Source organism: Xenopus laevis, chromosome 8L (assembly GCF_017654675.1).
Source record: "Xenopus laevis strain J_2021 chromosome 8L, Xenopus_laevis_v10.1, whole genome shotgun sequence".
NCBI classification, from domain to species: Eukaryota; Metazoa; Chordata; class Amphibia; order Anura; family Pipidae; genus Xenopus; species Xenopus laevis.
In genome coordinates this window covers 102,016,434-102,035,228 of record NC_054385.1, presented here as the reverse complement: position 1 = coordinate 102,035,228, position 18,795 = coordinate 102,016,434, and the positions used below count along the sequence as shown (strand labels likewise).

Sequence of the window (18,795 nt, the reverse complement as noted above, 5' to 3'; positions counted from 1 at the left end):
GCTTAGTAAGTGACAGCACACAGAGCATGTGCAGTGAATCAGCAGAAAAGAAGATGGGGAGCTACTGGGGCATCTTCAGAGGCACAGATCCTTAATGCTAAAGGGCTGTGGTTGCCTGGGCCTGGTATAGAAGCCCAAAACATAAAGTGCAGCATTTCTAGCATTACTATTTCTACTTTAAAGTAAACTACCTTTTAAATGAGTTAGAACATGGGCCATATTTTCAGGATTTTCTTTTTTTTTTTTTTTTGGGTCACTACCAGGATAAATGAAAATACTTTGGAAGCAGCCCAGCACTGGAGAAAGTTATTGGACAAACCATCGCTGTACGAATGTCTCCATTACAGCTAAATCGTTTTAGAGTCATCTGTTTTTATTGTATAGTTTTCCTTTAATCAGATTACGAGCCCTGTGTTCCGGACACTGTGTATCAAGAAAAACCATTGTCTGGCTAAGTATCTGAGTTTCTCCATCTGGCTGGAGCAGCTGCTGCCTCCAAATGTGGGGGAGTTAATAAAGCTGCAGTATGTGGAGAGCTTGAGAGCTTTTTGTGTCGCGTGAAAAGAACTGTAGATCTTGAGATAAAACATAGAGAGAACTAAAAAAGGAAAAAGTATTTCATACACACTGCATGATCCAACCAACCACTTTTATCATTTAATAACTACAAAGTAAAACACACTGGAATGAGCTATTTTGACTAGGATGCCTTATCTGCATATTTAATCACTTGACGGGCAGCAGCCATACTGGGTAAAAGCACACACAGCTATTTCGGGAGATTAATCGCCCATCGACAAAATTGCTTCTTCTTCGGACGACTTATCTCCCCGAACTGCCTTCCCGCCGGCTAGAATCTAAATCGTGGGCGGGGTGTCATTCGGGGCACTTCATTTTCCGAAGTTGCCTCACGAGGATACTTCGGGCGACTGGGGAAAGCCAAAACGTTCCGACTGCCATCCCGCCGGTGATTTACATTCTAGCCGGTGGGAAGGCAGTTTGAGAAGATTAGTTGCCCAAAGTAGAAGTGATTTGTCGATGGGCGACTAATCTCCCGATATAGCAGAGTATACCCTGGCCCTTACTGTAAAGGTGGCCAAACACTTAACAAATATGATCTTTCCTGCGACAAAGATCTTTCGTTGTCTCTACTAAAATTAAGAGTTAAATTGTCAAACATGCAGGTAGATACAAAAGAATTCTACCTCAATATGACGATTCAGTATTAAGTTTTGCCGATGTTTGGGTGGTTTCAAAGGCCACCATTAAAAAATTTCCATCCTGTCTGATATCCAATGCTTTTGCCAATATAGGTGGCCTCGTCTCCCACCATACACACAACAAATATCAAACAAAACCAAAAAAATTTCTCTGAACAGTGTTCAGACATTCTGGAGAAGATTAAGCGTGAGCATCAAAAGTACGCTATTTCCCTTAGGTGGCAAGTCATTGGAAGAGAATGTCCCAAAGGAAAAATAAATGTTAAAGTTATTCCGCAGAAGCAATTGCCATTTTTTAGGATTATCTACTGCAACGCCAAGTTACCTGTCTGCTGTCTTTTTGGTTGCAAGGTTCCATCATAACAAGGGCCCCAGTAGAAAAAGAAGAGATGGTCAGACATTTGTCCTGTTGCCTTATTACATTGTCACTCAGTGCCCATTCCTGTGGGAGACAGACACAGTACAGGGTTAAATCCCATAAGCCATAACACAGGTAGTGAGACCTTCTTTGAAAAAAAATGCCTTTAAAAAGCATAATGCAGAATGTTTGGTAATTCAATATAATGTTGTGTACCAAGGGTCCATCAGGAATTTGGAGATGCTGGGAGCTGGACAACAACTGTTGTGCTGTAAGGTTTGATCAGCACAATAGGCTAAAAAAGAGGAACACAACAAAGAAAGGAATAAAAGCGGTTTAAATAATGACCACCTACAAGTGATTGTGTACAAAATTGAAAGGGTAAACTTGTGCTTTAACCACAAATATACAGACCCATATAAAGGTTGATTGCAGTTATTCCCCAGACTCCAGGTATAAGAGAATTATTTAAGATTGTATTACTTCATGTATTATTGTTTTATTCCTTTTTAGTCTATGGTGCTGACCAATTAATAATAAGATTAATAATTAATAATATGACAGAAAGATACATGGGGCAGTCAATACTACTTTAATCCACAAAAAAAGCTTTGATTCTGATACATCACGGACATACAATGTCTGTATTGTGCCCAGGACAATAAGAGTAACACCTCTTACATCCCCTGATTTAAAAATTTCCCTCATTTGACATTGTTTTTTTTTTTTGTAATCCCACCTAAATAGTATGCATAATACATTTTCCTGACTTTTTTTTTTCCTGAAATTTTCACAGATTTGACACCATTTTTAAAGGTCCCCTGAAAAACATAAAATGGGTTTCTACTGTATGCTATGGTAATTTGGAGATATATACTATATATATCTATCCATCTATATATATATATATATATATATATATATATATATATATATATATATATATATATATATATATATATATATATATATATATATATCATATAAGCAAAGAAACAAATTATTGGTTGAGGCTACTGACTGACTAATCAGACCTCTTTGACTAATTTCATAGCATGACTTTATAGCAACCAGTAAACAGCTGAAAATAAATAGCAGGGCAGCAGTAGGTTAGGCACAAATGATTCATATGAATGACTTAATATTTTGTGTAGTAATGTTATGCAGTCTAGAAGCACTAGATTGTACAATAAACTATTCAGAATACTGGGTGTATTTTATACTGCTATACGAAAACACATTATAATCTTGTTTCTTTGATGCCAGATCCAGAAGATCCAGGGATGTTGCACTACTCTCTATAGGTCATATTACCATAAAAACACGATTAACAAACACAGTGAACACCAACACCTTTAGTGGAAGTTATGAAGATTTTCCCCAACGGGATAATTAATTTTGCAGATTTTTTTTCTGTTCATCAGGCTCTTTTTGGAGTGACTGGGTTATTATTAGTATACACTGATTTTACTGAGGCAATGCCAGACACTTACAGTATGGTACAACTGTACAGATGAATAAAGCTCAACATATATTTCTGTTCCAGCATATGTGACAATTGTTTTTCACCTCTCTGAATATCTGGGAGTAGGAAGCCACTCACCTGTGCAGCTGGCGCACTGTTTGCAGACCTCTTACACTGTGTCAGCATAATAGGATTATTCCCAGTTGTGTCCCGTGTCTGTGACTCCAGGCAGTTTCCTCCCTGCTTGATAAGACCAGAAATCACCTCCTTTTCGGGAACCCTGGAGTGTGCAAAGTGACAAAGTTATGAGATGTATGCTAACTACCAGAGCCATTATCTGAAATCATTGGGCCCCATAATCAGGGCAGCCATCGGGGGGGGACAGGGGGGAGAGTTGTAGGGGGCCTGAGGGTAAGGGGGGCCCGGCCACGCCACACTTACTTGATTAGCCGGGCCCCCCATCTTTCTGAGAGCTGCTGACTTCGGGAAGGCATGGACGTTTAAGGGGTACTGGCCACCAATTTTCTTATAATGTGGGGGGGGGGCCTGGCCACCAATTTTTTTTTCTCATATGAGGTCCTAGCCACCAATATTTTTTAATGGGGGGGCCCTGGCCACAAATGTTTTTGTCATGGGGGGCCCTGACCACCAATATCTTTTTATTTTTTATTAACATGTGGTGGGGGGCAGAGCTGTGGGGTGGGGAGGGCGGACCTGTAGGTGGGGCTTGCAGTAGGCGCAGCCCAGGGGGCCCAGGAAATTTTGTCGTATGGCGGTCCTGCCCATAATACTTGGTTACAGGTCCCTCCCCATATGGGGCCCAGGATACACTGCCTGTCTGTGTTCCTGCCAACCAGAATAGTGCCCAATTAAAAAAAAAAAAATCACCCCCCAAAAGACCCATTATGCCAAAAACTTGCCAAGAATCCAACTAACCCCTCCTTTTGTGCCCTGCAAATGCGACCTATTTGGCATCCCAACTGCCACAGAGCTAACGATTGGACCAATGGCAGCCCTGTTAACTACATTCCCCCACCTTCATTCAGAGAAGACTCACTTTAATTCAGGGTAGACATTCTGCAGGTACCACTGGAAAGACTTGCAACTAAGTTTCTTACGCAGTTCAGCTCGGTCTGCCACACTGCAAGGTAATAGGAAAAGTCAAATGGGAAAGAGCAAATAGGAATCTAAAGCAAGAACAAAGATTAATAATGTGCAGGACAGATAGTGAGTGTGGGAAAAGACAGACAGAAACAAAAGTAAAACTTAGATAGAGATAATAATTGTGCAGCATAATGGAGTGAATGGAGTGAATGGAAGGATGTCAGACACAGAGTGAGAGGGAAGAATTAGACAGAACGAAATATTAGCCAGAATCAGTAGTCAGAAAGCTAAAAATAAGAATAAGATGGAAGGATTAGAGGGACAAAAATAAGAGTAAGAGTTTGACAGAAGATTGGAAGAAAGTATTAAAGGGACAACTAGAAATTGCCAGGAATTAAACATGGCTGATCCATGGCCATTTCAAATTGTCCCTGTAATTCTTTCCTTCTCATCCAATCAAAATTCATCCTTCTTTCCCATAGTCTAATCATCTAGTTTAATCTAATCCTGCATAGTAGTAGGCCCTCTTACATTTCTGACATCATGCCTGATGTCACCTACAGTTTTACATACTCAGAACTTCAGATTAGCAAGAATATTACTACTAGTTAAGCAAATAGTAGCAGAATCTGTCCTCTGTTTGTAAAGATTCTGCATGCTTACCTCCCATAGGATTTTCCAATGGCAGAAGGACGTGCCTGGTAATAGTACTGCTTGTATTCATCCATCCACACCTCCACTGTGCGCTTGGTGTTCCTGCAGCAGAGAAGGGGCAGATCAAAAGTTACAGGAGCTCTTCCAGGCAGTATGTATGAGGTAATATGACCCACTGCAAAGGGATATTGGACCTCATATACTTATATAGATGCAAACGCTAGGATGCAAAAATATGCATTTTTTCCATATCTTAGTAATTAAAGCCCATTGCCTACCCTTTGTTATTATTTCATGGCAAAAAGAATGTGAAGAGCCAAAGAAGACAACCATATGAATCTCACATTTGGACTCCATAATTAGGAGGAGTACATTTCTAAAAATGATACCTATTTTTTTAATTACAATAGTGGAATCCACCAGCTCAGCAAAAGTAAAGTCACTTATGTTAGGCACTAGAAAGTTGCCATAAATAAACACGTTAATATACAGTCAAGCAACAACAGTGTGAATTGGAGTTTAAACAGGAGAATATTTCTTATTACGAATCCCCTAGAACACTGCTGTCCAACTTCTGTGCTATAGATGGCTGGAATTTTTCTGGCCTACATTGGGGAGGGCTGATAATGGAAGCCAGTGTTGAGCACTCCCTGTTTTTAAACCGTACCCACTTTAAACCACACCCATGTTACCACAAGAACTTTTAAGACAATATTCACATTAGAACACCAAAAAAACAAATGGTTGATGCTACAGTAATATCACTCATCACTCATATGTGAAAATTTTAAGTCATATTAAAATATAAATCCATATGCCTCATCCTCCTCTGTGGATAATACAGCCCCCAGCACAATGTGAAACACCTTGGGGCCCCCTTAAAACAATTTCCAAATGCAAATCCCCAGAACAAACCTTACCAGCCTCACGTCCCACAGGTAGTGTATGGCAGGCAGAGTATGGCACAAACAAGCAGAATATGGCACAGACAGGGAGCATAGGGCAGGCAGAGTATGGCACACACAGGGAGCATAGGGCAGGCAGAGCTTGGCACACATAGGGAGCATAGGGCAGGCAGAGTATGGTACACAAAGGGAGCATTGGGCAGGCAGAGTATGGCACACACATGGAGCACAGGGCATGCAGAGTATGTCACACACAGGGAGCAAAGGGCAGGCCACCAGTTGGACAGCACTGCCCTAGAATATAGGTACCAGTGTTTAATTTGAGGAAGTCTAAAAATATTAAATGGAAAGAATGCAAATATGCAGAGCAATGTGTTCATGACGCCTGACATGGCTACAAGTAATTAATGAATCTGTCTATACATACTTAATGTAGGTCAGTGCATTTCCATCAGGGAACTCATATGGGTGCCGTTTCCTGAAAACGTGACCGACTCGGCTGCAGGGCACAATTTCCAAGCTGCCACCGCACATCCACACACGGAAGGATAGTTCTGCAACACAGGTGATAGAAGTTTTATATTTACAGGCTCAGATACAAGGGAAGTCCTGGGCATTTTTAAGTACATGTGGCTTTTCTAGTATGTACACTTTTGACAGATATTTCCTTTCGGTCTGATGGATGACCAAGGAATATCAATGGCCAAGTTGGCAAACACACATGGTGAGCCAAGCTGGTGATTTCAGGCCCAGATCCAGTGTCTCTGCAGCTGCCTGAAGGACTGGATCAGGTGGAACAGACATTCAATCCTTTTGACTGATGATAATGCCTTCATCTCCACAATGGATTTATGAACCAGAATGTACTTGATTTCATGTAAATTCAGCCTAGCATTCAGCTGAGTTTAAACACTCAACAAACAAAAAGACATATGCAGATAAATATGCTTCCCTGTGCAGAAACTATGGCAATATGTTTGGAAAATATAGTGAATATGATCCTTACTTATATACATACATGCCCCATTTAAAATTAGGTTAGAGAATCCGCAAACCTGTGTGCATATGACATTTTGCCCAGGAAGCATTATTTATCTGCATTAAGACGTACTCTTGTTTTCAAACTAGGTCAACATTCTACTAAGGATGCACCAATTTCAGGATTTGGATTTGGACATATCAATTATTATGTTTTTTACTTTTTTATTTATATCAAATTTTAATATGCTAATTAATGTTACAATTTGTTATATAGCGTGATGTGGCACCCAAACTGTGGGGCTGGCCCACAGTGAAATGGAATGGTGTCCCATGTCTCACAGGGCAGCTGAGGGTGGAATGAAGCAAAATAGGCCATAAAGCAAAACAGGGTCTGTAGGCAACTTTCTCTTCATTGGTTTTCTCTCTTAAAGAAGTTGTTTGCAGAGATAACTTTTAGTGTGACGTAGAGAGTAGGGATGCACCGAATCCACTATTTTGGATTCGGCCGAATGCCCGAATCCATCTTGGAAGATTCGGCCGAATACCGAACCGAATCCGAACCCTACTTTGCATATGCAAATTAGGGGCGGGAAAGGAAAAAGTGGAAAAAAATTGGTTTGCTTTCTTGTTTTGTAACACAAAGTCGCATGAAATCCCGCCCACCCCACAATTTGCATATGCAAATTAGGATTCGGATTCGGTTCGGCCAGGCGGAATCCGAATCCTGCTGAAAAAGGGCCGAATCTTGGCCGAATCCCGAACCGAATCCTAGATTCGGTGCATCCCTAGTAGAGAGATATTCTGAGACAATTTGCATTTGATTTTTTACTATTTGTGTGCGAGTTATGTAGCTTTTTATTCAGTAGCTCTCCAGTTTGCAAGTTCAGCAATCTGGTTGCTAGGGCACAAATTACCTTAGCAACCATGCACGAGAGACTGGAATATGAAAAGGAAAGGGCCCAAATAGAAATGAATAATACAAATGAGTAATAGCAATAAATGTGAAGCCGTTTTATATGGGGTCAGTGACCCCCATTTGAAAGAGTCAGACGAAAAAGGCAAATCATTCAAATATTATAATAAAGAAAAAATGAAGTCCATTTGAAAAGCTGCTTAGAATAAGCCATTCTATAACATACTTAAAGTGAACTTTAAGATGAACCACCCCTTTAACCGAAAATAGTTACAGCAGAGCCTTTATTTCTGTGCTATGGAATTGTATCCCTTGTGTCTTCCTTTCAGTGTTGGGGAAGATCAGTCGTGGGAAAGATCAGTATAGGGAACATACCAATAGCATTTTATAGTATACATTAATGTATAGAAAGAGAAGGCTCTGTCATTTGGGAACGAACATTAATTACTCAACTCACAGCAGTGGAGGGAATCAATTGCTAATAATCCATTTCCTTTTGGATACTGCACCATTCTCCATAATGAACTGCATAAACCAGCTGACTTAACCTTTCCATGGAATCTCACGGGATGTTCTAACATTATTAAAATACATATCTTTCAGAGCTAATGGGCTTCATTTGTATTTATAATGGCAGACTTGGCCTATTTTCTGCAGTTTTCTGGGCTGAAATCAAATCATTTGTCAGAACAAATAAAGCCTGAGAATTTCACAGAAGACACAGGAGCTTTCAGTTTCTCTGGCGCGTGTAATTAAGTCCAACATTTACAAATATACAGTTTACAAAGAATTTTGACAGTGCATAATTCCCAATTAATGATGCAAAAGAGAGAGAGAGAGACAGAAATAACACATTTAAATGTGTTCTTTTTATTGAACACAACCTGAAGTTGTTTGAAAGAAGTGATGCAGCTAGCGCATTCACAACTTTATATCCGCATTTAGATTCATAGCTAAATTGCTAATGGTACATGATTTTAAAATTAACCAGCCCAGGGTACTTTTCTGCAGAGTGCAGTGTTGCAAACCATTTCTTTGCTCTCTGCACTTATACAAGGGGTTACCTTGGAGCAGTCAAAATAGTGGCAGTGTTCAGCTCTGCAAATTGAATTTACTCCATAGTTAATCCTAGCAAGGTTGATAAATAGCTTACCAGTGTACAGATAATCGCACTGCATAATGACTTCTGCTAACAAAACAGTTAAAAGGGAGAAGAGAGGAGCTTGTAGGGGGCTTCGTAAACTAATTATCTACCTCTCAAGGACCAAACATGGAGTAGCACCATTTGCCCTTTATTAGCTCAAGAAATAACAAAAAACCTGTTTTTTTTGTGATAAAGACAACAGCCAAAAAGTATGTTCAGGACAAGCCCTATTGATTGTTCTCATGTTGAACTAGAGGGTATGCTGCCTATTTTAAGGGTGAGAATTCCATAGAGCTCAATTTAAAAAAAACGTCATCACGCCATAATATGGAATATATTTCTTCTAATTTGAAGGGATGCCATTATGTCCTCTGGAAGGACCTGCTAGTGAATACAGATTCAGAGACTTTATTCAATAGCTCATTATACATTTAAACATAGTGGTCATATGTCCTTTGAAGTACCTCGTCTCCAATGTAAACAATCCCTATTTTTACATTCAGAAATATCACATCAACCAAAATTACAGCAATTTTTCTAGACGATCAGTCCCAAGCGCTATTAGGTAAGATATATTCTGCTATATAGGGACTTACAGTTTCAAGCAGGCGATAGCTGATAAATTCCCCAAGATGGAAATGATTTCGAAGCATTGTTTTTTTAAGTAGGCTTTTTTTAAGTAGATGTATCCAGGTTCAGCTGCACCTCGAGAAGTATATGTCACATTTTCTAAAGACCTCAGAAAGGAAATTACTGTGCAGTAAAAGACACGCCAAAAAATGCATCACACACAATAACCGACATGGGGTGCCCCGTAGACTGCCAGTAGACTATAAGCTTGTGATTATTAGGTCACAGCAGCAGAGCACTGAATAATAGGTTGAGAACTGGGTGGTAGACCCTTAAGCTGGCCATAGATGTAAAGATTTTTAAAAGATCCGTCATCGTGAGACCACGATTATCTCGAAACGATCGTACGAATAGTAGAATCAACTAAAAAGACCATTGCCATGAAAACAAAGGGTAGCTGCCTGCTTGGCCCTGCAAACATAGATTGCACTGGGGCCGGTAAAGATTTTTTAACCTGGCCGATCAATTTTCTGACAGATGTCGGCCGAAAAATCGTAAGATGTACGATCGTTGAAATCCCACTAACCGCACGATAATTTCGAAGGATTGGTCAGACGTCGCTAAAATTGGTCGTTCACCAAGAAAAATCTTTGCATCTATGGGGACCTTAACAAGATAACATTACCAAAAGTAGACCCCTACATCGTAAAGTCTGAGCACCCTTGCCATTCACTAATCACTGCAACTACATGCATATCTGCTGGAGACTGAAAGAAACATTTTGACATACAGTTTAATAAGAAACTTTAACAAAGGCATTAATGCAAGCATAATCCAGCTTTCACTGTCCAAAAGTTAAAAAAAAAAGTTATTACAACATCCTGGAAAGAATTCCTCAACTTTTGCAACATTCCTCTGGCAAGTAATATCCCAAAGGAACCTTTCAGAGCTTTAGAACTGTCCACATTAGCACAGACTTAGAGGAGGTTTCTAAACTCTTTCTGCTAAATTCTCTAAAATTCTTGATAACCATTTCCACCAACAACCGACAGAAGCAGATGAATTATTGTTTGAAGGTTGGATTTGGCCCGGAGATGTAAAAACTTGTGATAATATTCTATACCTCAATTGCTTTTTCTTCCCACAATTGCTTGTTTTAAATCCATGATCAGCGAAAGATGAAAGATGTCGGCACACGCCACACACGATCCGAAAAACGTACGAATCCTCGATTCGAACGATAGGATCCATGTGTCTATGGCCACCTTTAGAGACCATGAAACCCTTGTTCTAGAAGTGATCACGTCAGCTGCTAGGCACTGAGTGAAATGTAAGAACATAACTGAACCAAAAAATCTGCATAAAAAAGTCTCCTTAAATTTTTGGGGCATTATTCCTGGCGTTTTTTTTTGTTCTGTTTCAAAGGATATTTTAAAATATATATTTCAAGTACATCCTTAAAGGGGAACAAAGCCATCCGCCCAAACCCAGATTCCCTTCATTGGCCCTCTGCTCACCCGTGTACCTACAGTTACAGAAGTACCCCATGTGTACACCTAAATGAAAAATAAAAATGTTGAGCAATGGGGTTGACAGACACCTTCTTGATCCACTTTTTATTTATTTCTATTGGAGCTGCCAACAGCAGCATGTATATTTGAAGCTAGGCCTGGGATCAGCTTTAACTGCACATGTTCCTGCAGGTTCTGTGTTAGATGAAGAAGACAATCCAAAGTGACAAAACATGGTACACGTCAAGCCTACAGAGCAATGCTACATTTTTATTTCTCTATTTTTTTTTTTAAAATCAGGTACACATAACCAAACCAATAGGACTGCACTTGCTTCTGTCTCCATACTTCTAACATTCCCCACTTTCTTCTCTGATTTTCCAGTCCCCTTTCTCCTATAAAACAAACTTTAGTGTCCACGCATGGGAAAGGATAGAAGGATGTAAGTGCAATCAGACCACTTACATGGGAAGTTTGTATTGAACCTTTATGATGTATAAGCTAATAGGCTGGAATGCAGAACCACTTAGTGGTAGTGTGGCCCTATGCCCAGCATGGTGTTAAAAGTCAAATGTGACAAAGCTCCCTAGTAGAAACTTGGGATTATGATGCACTTAAAAAACTGAGAAAAGGCACACTGGCACACTGGCACACAAGTTGTGAATGCAGGTGAAAACCTTGCTAAATGTTATTACCGTAAGTGCAACGTTTCGGGGCAAGCCCCTTTGTCAAGCATACATTGATGCACTTGCCTCAGACCTACAACGTGATATTATTCATACCAAAAGGGTAAGCAAGTACCCAGAGATCTCACAGCCAGGGGGAAGTAAAGTAGAAGTATATTTGTTTTCAAAAACATAAGGAACTAATGTAGCCTTGTATATGATTTATGGATGCACCGAATCCACTTTTTTGGATTCAGCCGAACCCCCAAATCTCTCACAAAAGATTCGGCCGAATACCAAACCGAATCCGAACCCTAATTTGCGTATGCAAATTAGGGGTGGGAAGGGGAAACACATTTTTTACTTCCTTGTTTTCTGACAAAAAGTAATGCAATTTCCCTCCCGTCCCTAATTTGCATATGCAAATTAGGATTCGGATTCGGTTCGGCCGAATCCTGCTGAAAAAGGCCTAATCCTGGCCGAATCCCGAACCGAATCCTGGATTCGGTGCATCCCTAATATGATTAGGTACTTCTGTGCACGAAACGCGTACATCTAGATTTGTCATTTATTCCTGTGTAGTTCTCGGCATGCTCACAACCCCAAACTGGGAATGTTTAGCAGATACCAGCCAAACCTTATTGAATAAATGTTGTGGGTTAAATTAAGTTTATTTGCAGAAACATCTTTTCTAAATACATGCAAACCCCTAATAAATACCAAATAGTTTTTTTAAAACCCACACATGCCCTTAATAGTTTTCTTTTGGTTAATATGCAATGCAATACAATTTGCTGCCTTTCCAACTAAATATGTGCAGAATCTATGACCCCATGTTTGTCTGATTAAGGATAGTAAGGAAAAAAACAAAGTTGTAAAGTAAAAGTATATTTTGTTTCAAAAACATAAGGAACTACAGTAGCCATGTATATGATTAGGTACTTCTGTGCGTGAAACGCATACATCTAGATTTGTAACTTATTCCTGTGTATTTCTCGGCATGCTCACAACCCCAAACTGGGAATGTTCAGCAAATACCAGCCAAACCTTATTCAATAAATGGTGTGGATTAAATTAAGTTTATTTACAGAAACATCTTTTCAAAACACATGTAAAACCCTAATAAATACCAAATTGTTTTTGTATAGCCCACACATGCCCTAAATATTAATATGCAATGCAATACAACTTGCCGTCTTTCAAACGAAATATGTGCAGAATCTATGACCCCATGTTTGTCTGATTAAGAATCGTAAGGAAAAAAACAAAGTTGTGTTATTCAGCTACAAGGCTAAGTTAGGGAAAAAATATGATCACTCCCACACTACTGTCTCATGGTTTCACAAAAGATGCCATGGCAGCCCAGTTTCTAAGCAACTTCACACCTACTTTAGCTATCCCTTATGTCTTTATTTTTCTCCCTGTCACAGACTAAAGCTTTAATCATAAGGAGGGCAGATGGAAACTGCTTTCATGATAATGCAGAGAGTTAGTAATCCTTAAATCCTACACAATCCACAACACTCTGTGCTACTGATGAGGATGGTTACATTAACTACTTGAAGCTCACTCACCAAAGTTCTCTCCTCCCCAGATGTCCATTTGAGTGTCATACTTCCCCAGCTGGTTGAACCACGATTTGTCAATGACAAAAATACCTCCGGCGATAACAGGGGTCCTTAAAAAACAAGATATATTCAATTACTTCTATATGAAATGTGGAATCATTTGGAGTAAATTTGCTTTCTATTCAATGGACGCAGTATCGCTGAAGATTTTCCGTAGACCAGTGATCCCCAACCAGTGGCTCGCGAGCAACATGTTGCTCTCTAACCCCTTGGATGTTGCTCCATGTGGCCTCAAGGCAGGTGCTTATTTTTCAATTTCTGGTTTGAAGGAAAGCTGTAGTTGCATACAAACCATGTCTACTACCAAACAGAGCCTCCTGCAGACTGCCAGTCCACATAGGGGCTATCAATAGCCAATTACAGTCTATATTGTTGCACCCCTGGGACCTTTTTGCATGCTTATGTTGCTCTCCAACTTTTTTTACATTTGAATGTGGCTCTGGGGTAAAAAAAGGTTGGAGAACCATGCCATAGACCATACCTGTTCTGCACTGCATGGACAAATACTAAATAATTTTATCCAGCTGAGACCAAAACTTGTGTCTGGTCAATCTAAATGCACTTTTTAAATAACAATAAATCAAGGCTGTACCTTATAGAGGAGGTTGGATCTGTGCGAGACATCTTCTGCTCTATAGGTATTTGTTCCCACTTAAAATGAAGACTCCAGTCAAATCCTAAAACAATAAAATAATCATGATGTAAATCAGTGCTGTCCAATTTTTGCATGGGGTTGATAATCTGATCTACTGAGTGCTGAATTATACTTAATGGATGTCACGCAAAAAAACCTCATGAAGCCATGAAAGGAAGTTGATGGCCACAACATTTTCTTGAAGAACACATCTAAAGCATAATGCTCCAGATGGACAGCCCTAGGGAGAACTAAAGGTAGATTTACCTAGAGAAGAGGTGCCTAGAGCAGTGGTATAAATGCTCTAATTCCATAATCAGGTAATCAGTCAGTGTCCTCTGGGCCTTTTATACCTGCTAGTCCACCGGCAGTTGCAGGGTCAGTTTTGCTCCTGCTATAGTGGACATGAATATTGACATACACAAATGTAAACAAGGCCAGGTTCTGTGTAATGTGCTTTTATTTCCACAGGATGGTACAGGTGACACAGCTGCATATGATGGGACTTGTGGTCTCACCATCATCAATAAGAGCAACTCCTATTAGTGGCTCACCATCAGCATAAAAGGGATTCGTTAAGAGCATCTTCTATTAGTGTAGGTGATAAGTGAATAATTTGTGGGATTGAAAAGTGACATGGACAACTTTCTGGCAAAAGGGTTCTAGTTCTAAATTGGTCTGTTTTTCATGCTGTATGCTACCCTATTTCTTATCGGATATATCTGTCAGTGATTTTTTAATGGATTAAAGAGTAGGGAAAAAAGTGTCCCCTGTGCAGAAAAGACATATTTATTATAAAGTAGAATGTTCTGACTGTTGTTATATTCTAGCAGACTGACTGGAACACAATGCAGATGTCACAGTATGTACCAAATGATGCCAGTTAAACTGTATGTTCCTTGTGTTATGCTACGGTTTGGCCCTCTAATCAGGCATCAAACAGAGCTGCAGTGCTCTAACCCACAGTCAGCATCTAAGAGCTGCTAATCAGCTGAATTAATCAGAGCATATATTAGCACTACAGTGGCATTCTGTGATTAATGTGACCCATAACTGCGTTGCAGCAGCATGTGGCTCTTACACTCCGGAAACCTACGGTTTTTAATATGGTAATGCAAGTATTCCATTCATCATGTCAATAGACATCTGTTAATAACATATCAACAAGAAAATGAGTTGACAATTTAAAGAAATATTCCCATACATAGATAACACAGTCTATACAATTAAGTTAATGCTGCCCCTTTACCCAGGGTCATGTTTCTTTTCTAAGATAAAAATTATCATTTAAGATAAAACAATAATACAGCATGAGATATAATGCAATTAATAGAATGAAAAAGGCAGCCACTTTTGCCAGTACTCACCACCCCGGAGATCAGCAGAGGCTGCCAGGTAAGCAAAGTTATCAAGGCTGATGACATCAATTATTGGGCTCACCACACGTGTGTGATCCTAAAAAGAGCAAGGGGAAACTATTTATGTGATATAACACATAAATCACAACATGGACAATGTGCTATTTTACTTACATCCTTGACCCTCTGAAGAAGAGGCTGAAGCCATTCATTATTGACCTCACAATGGCTGTCCAAGAAGGTGAGGACTGGCGCTGCAGCCAATTCTGCTCCACGAACCCGTGATCGTATGAGACCTTAGGTTATCAAAACAGTGCAAGCTGAGGTTACTCTCGGGTGTACCAACATGTTGACACTTTATTCTTCTATGGTGTACTAATATGGCTCCTAATTGGAGTCAAGGTGGTAATTTCTAACCAAAACCAAATAGAACATAGGCACACTCCACATACTGCTTCTGCAAAAATTTGAAAAAAGCTTCTTTTATTTTTGTGAGATCCCAGCAAACGTTTCGGGGACATGCCCCTTCATCCAGAGCACTGGATCCCAGCAAACGTTTCAGGGACATGCCCCTTCATCCAGGGCTCTGGATGAAGGGGCATGTCCCCGAAACGTTTGCTGGGATCTCACAAAAATAAAAGAAGCTTTTTTCAAATTTTTGCAGAAGCAGTATGTGGAGTGTGCCTATGTTCTATTTGGTTTTGAGTACAAGAAGGTTTTTTGTTTGCAGCATGGCCTACATGGAGCACCTCCAGTGAGTTATCAAGTTTAAAATATTTTATTTATGCGGAACAAGTTTTGCGGGGAATGAGTTTAAAAGTTTGGATGACATAATTTCTAACCAAAACGATCTAAACTGAATAGTGATTGGTGCACCTGGGTAAAGTTTCTTTGATTGTTTTTTTTTGTTCTAATTGGTGCAATGTTTTAATTGGTGTATTTCTGTTTAAATATTTGAAGCATGGCTCTGTAAAGATAGCCAATGATTAAGTGTTTCTTACGAAACGCGGAAGGCTGTGGACACAATAAACTCACTTTGAATTTATCTGCCTGGTTGAAATTTGCCTTCATTGAGTGCCTGCTCCAAAAGTTTTTTTTGGTTTGTCCGCTCCCCATGCTGGGGGCTCAGGGCGGTGCACCTGGGCCTCTTCCCTTGTGTGGTGAGTTATCAGTTTCTACTTGCAGACCCTAAACTACAGATTTATTATCAAGCTGAGGTTACACAGTTACAGATGACCACAAATGGGTAGATCTGAATGGTCAATTCATTCAGCATCCAGACAGCAGCTTAAGATAAAATTTCAACTCCAATTTCAACACCATACAGTGACTATTTCCCACTGTTCGCTCTCCGAATTATTCTAGCCATGCATATAAAGCAAACAGGGAAAGTCGTTTTTATGAGGCACCATCTGTCAAAGGCATCTGTATGGGTACAAAATGAAGAAGGTTTTTCTGCACTACACACACAATTCATGGGATCTAAAAACTGCACAAATCAAATATGTTATGATAACTACTGGGCATCCAGTTGAAGACTTCTGAATTTTATACAGTGGGTGAATTGGCACAGAACACATCAATGGAGGGCATTTGCTATATGCTTAGGACAAAGTACAAACTACGTACTGAAAATAGATTTAGCACTGTAAGGCCCCTTAAAAAGTGCACTGCAGAAAGAAATTAAAGCCAGTTCATCTACCATAGAATCCATTTTAAGCAAATTTTTCTAATTTTGAAAATTGATTTCCTTTTTGTCTGTAATGATAAAACAGCACCTTGTACTTGAGGTAAATCAATCCTATTGATTTAAATGATTTTTAGCATACTTCGGGTATAAAAAGATCCAAATTACAGAAAGACCTATTTGAGTGGATCTTTACCCTTTACCTACTATGTGGTATGTCATATCAAGCTGATATTATCCGATGGTCAAACAGTTGTTAAAGAAGGTGTGAATCGAAAGGGTATTTATTTGACTAAATCTGGGAATGGTTTGATGGTACCAATGTAGGGGAGCAAAACGCTGTTATAGTTTTCAATAACTCTCAGGTACTTTATGGGTTTTTGGGGAGAATCAGTGTTATTTTGTACTGCTACTTTGGCAGATACAATTTTAAATTAATATTTTTACCTGAATGAGTGCCATGATTATACTGTGTCTTTTCTTTAGTGGTAAATACTAGTCTTACACTGGCCAACAAGCTGCAGCTCTGTACAATGTATTCATCAATCATATAAATGACATACAAAAAAGTAAAGAGGGCCTAGCACATTAAAGCTTACAATCTAAAAGAAGAAAGTAATATGGGACACAAGGTGAGGAGATGAATATGTAATGTCTATTGCTTTGTTCACAATTGTCCAGGTGGGACTAGGTATTTTTGGTACTACCGGTCATCCAAAAGCAATTGGGGATGCTGGGTGTTATAGTTAAGTTAATTGTGTGGTGTTGAAGGTTGCATTATAAGCACTGAGCCCCGGCAAAGGGTCATTTGCTCCAGCCGACCACCACCAAACTCAGCCCTGTGTAGAGAGACACACATGGAAAAGGGCCTTAATTCTCTGCAACCAGCATGCTCCCGCAGTCCTACTCTCACCTTCTCTGCGGTTGTTTCGGAGACACTTGACCTTTGGGATTTTGGTGAGGAGCTGGCAGTCATCAGCTAGAGAACAAGAAAAAAATAATTGCCACAGTTCAATTATGATTCACCTCTCTAAATGATCTCCCAAGAGAAATTCTGAGGAAAGGCTCTGTTTCAACTTATTATTATATTAATCAGCCTGACAGAGCCAATCTTCTTAGCCAAAATGCATTTAAGCATCTGCTCACACTGGGAACTCTCCAGAAATCAAGAGCCTATGCCTTTCCAGCCCCCCACTGACACTCAATCTGCATCCAATTCCACATTACATCTCATGCACAGCTTCTCCCTGATACAGATCCTCTCCTTTATGTTTGTACAACAGTCTTGATCTTGTCAATTGGTTCCATCTGTTGTACAAAGTAAAAACACAGACAACAGTCCTCTCTCTCTCAAACCAATACCACGTTCCCAGGGCCGATTAGGTGAGCAAAGATAAAAATAATAAATAAAACTCACGGTCTGTGCTGAAGTCATCCACCAAAATAATCTCTTGTATCAGATTTCCTGGGCTTCGGATGAGAACGCTGCATCACACAGAGGAAAGAGCAGTTAGTCCAATTAATAGCACTTTGTGACGGCATTAGGTATGCCATGTACAGAAAGCAGCATGTAGTATTGTTTTATTTTGAGAATTCACAATATTTAACAGATGGTTAAAGGTATACTGTTATTAAAAGTTTTTAACAATACCTATAAATAATATGTAATATGTTGCCTTTTCATGCTTTAGCAGTGTGGGTTTGGCTACTAATAAATTAGGTGCACAAAGTGCTCCTAAGTGTTCCATAGCCTTTAAAGGAAACAAAACCTCTGTTATGTGTTTTTTTCAAGTGCCTCCATCTAACCAAAGCTGCTCCTTAGCCTTATTTCTAACCTGAGAACACAGAGTGGTACCGCAGGGTTGGAGTCCAACATGTGTGGTGGTGTAAGGTCTGATGTGCAGACTCCCAGCAGTAAACACACGCATTATAAACAAAGGCCCGATCATCTTCCAATGAGCATGCTCCTTCTGGCGATCAACTCTTGGGAGCCTGCAC

The 18,795-nt window shown here is 39.7% G+C and overlaps 1 protein-coding gene across 1 annotated transcript in view; it reads right to left on the bottom strand.

The window, feature by feature from the left end:
* The window catches only part of galnt16.L (polypeptide N-acetylgalactosaminyltransferase 16 L homeolog), a 49,765-nt gene that overhangs the window by 2,929 nt on the left and 28,041 nt on the right, over window positions 1-18,795 (bottom strand). Inside the window, 11 exon segments of the mRNA NM_001099893.1 lie at window positions 1,546-1,662; window positions 3,182-3,323; window positions 4,101-4,184; window positions 4,811-4,903; window positions 6,134-6,260; window positions 13,065-13,168; window positions 13,711-13,795; window positions 15,120-15,207; window positions 15,285-15,406; window positions 17,711-17,776; window positions 18,215-18,282. Coding sequence (NP_001093363.1) covers window positions 1,546-1,662; window positions 3,182-3,323; window positions 4,101-4,184; window positions 4,811-4,903; window positions 6,134-6,260; window positions 13,065-13,168; window positions 13,711-13,795; window positions 15,120-15,207; window positions 15,285-15,406; window positions 17,711-17,776; window positions 18,215-18,282 — 1,096 coding nt within the window.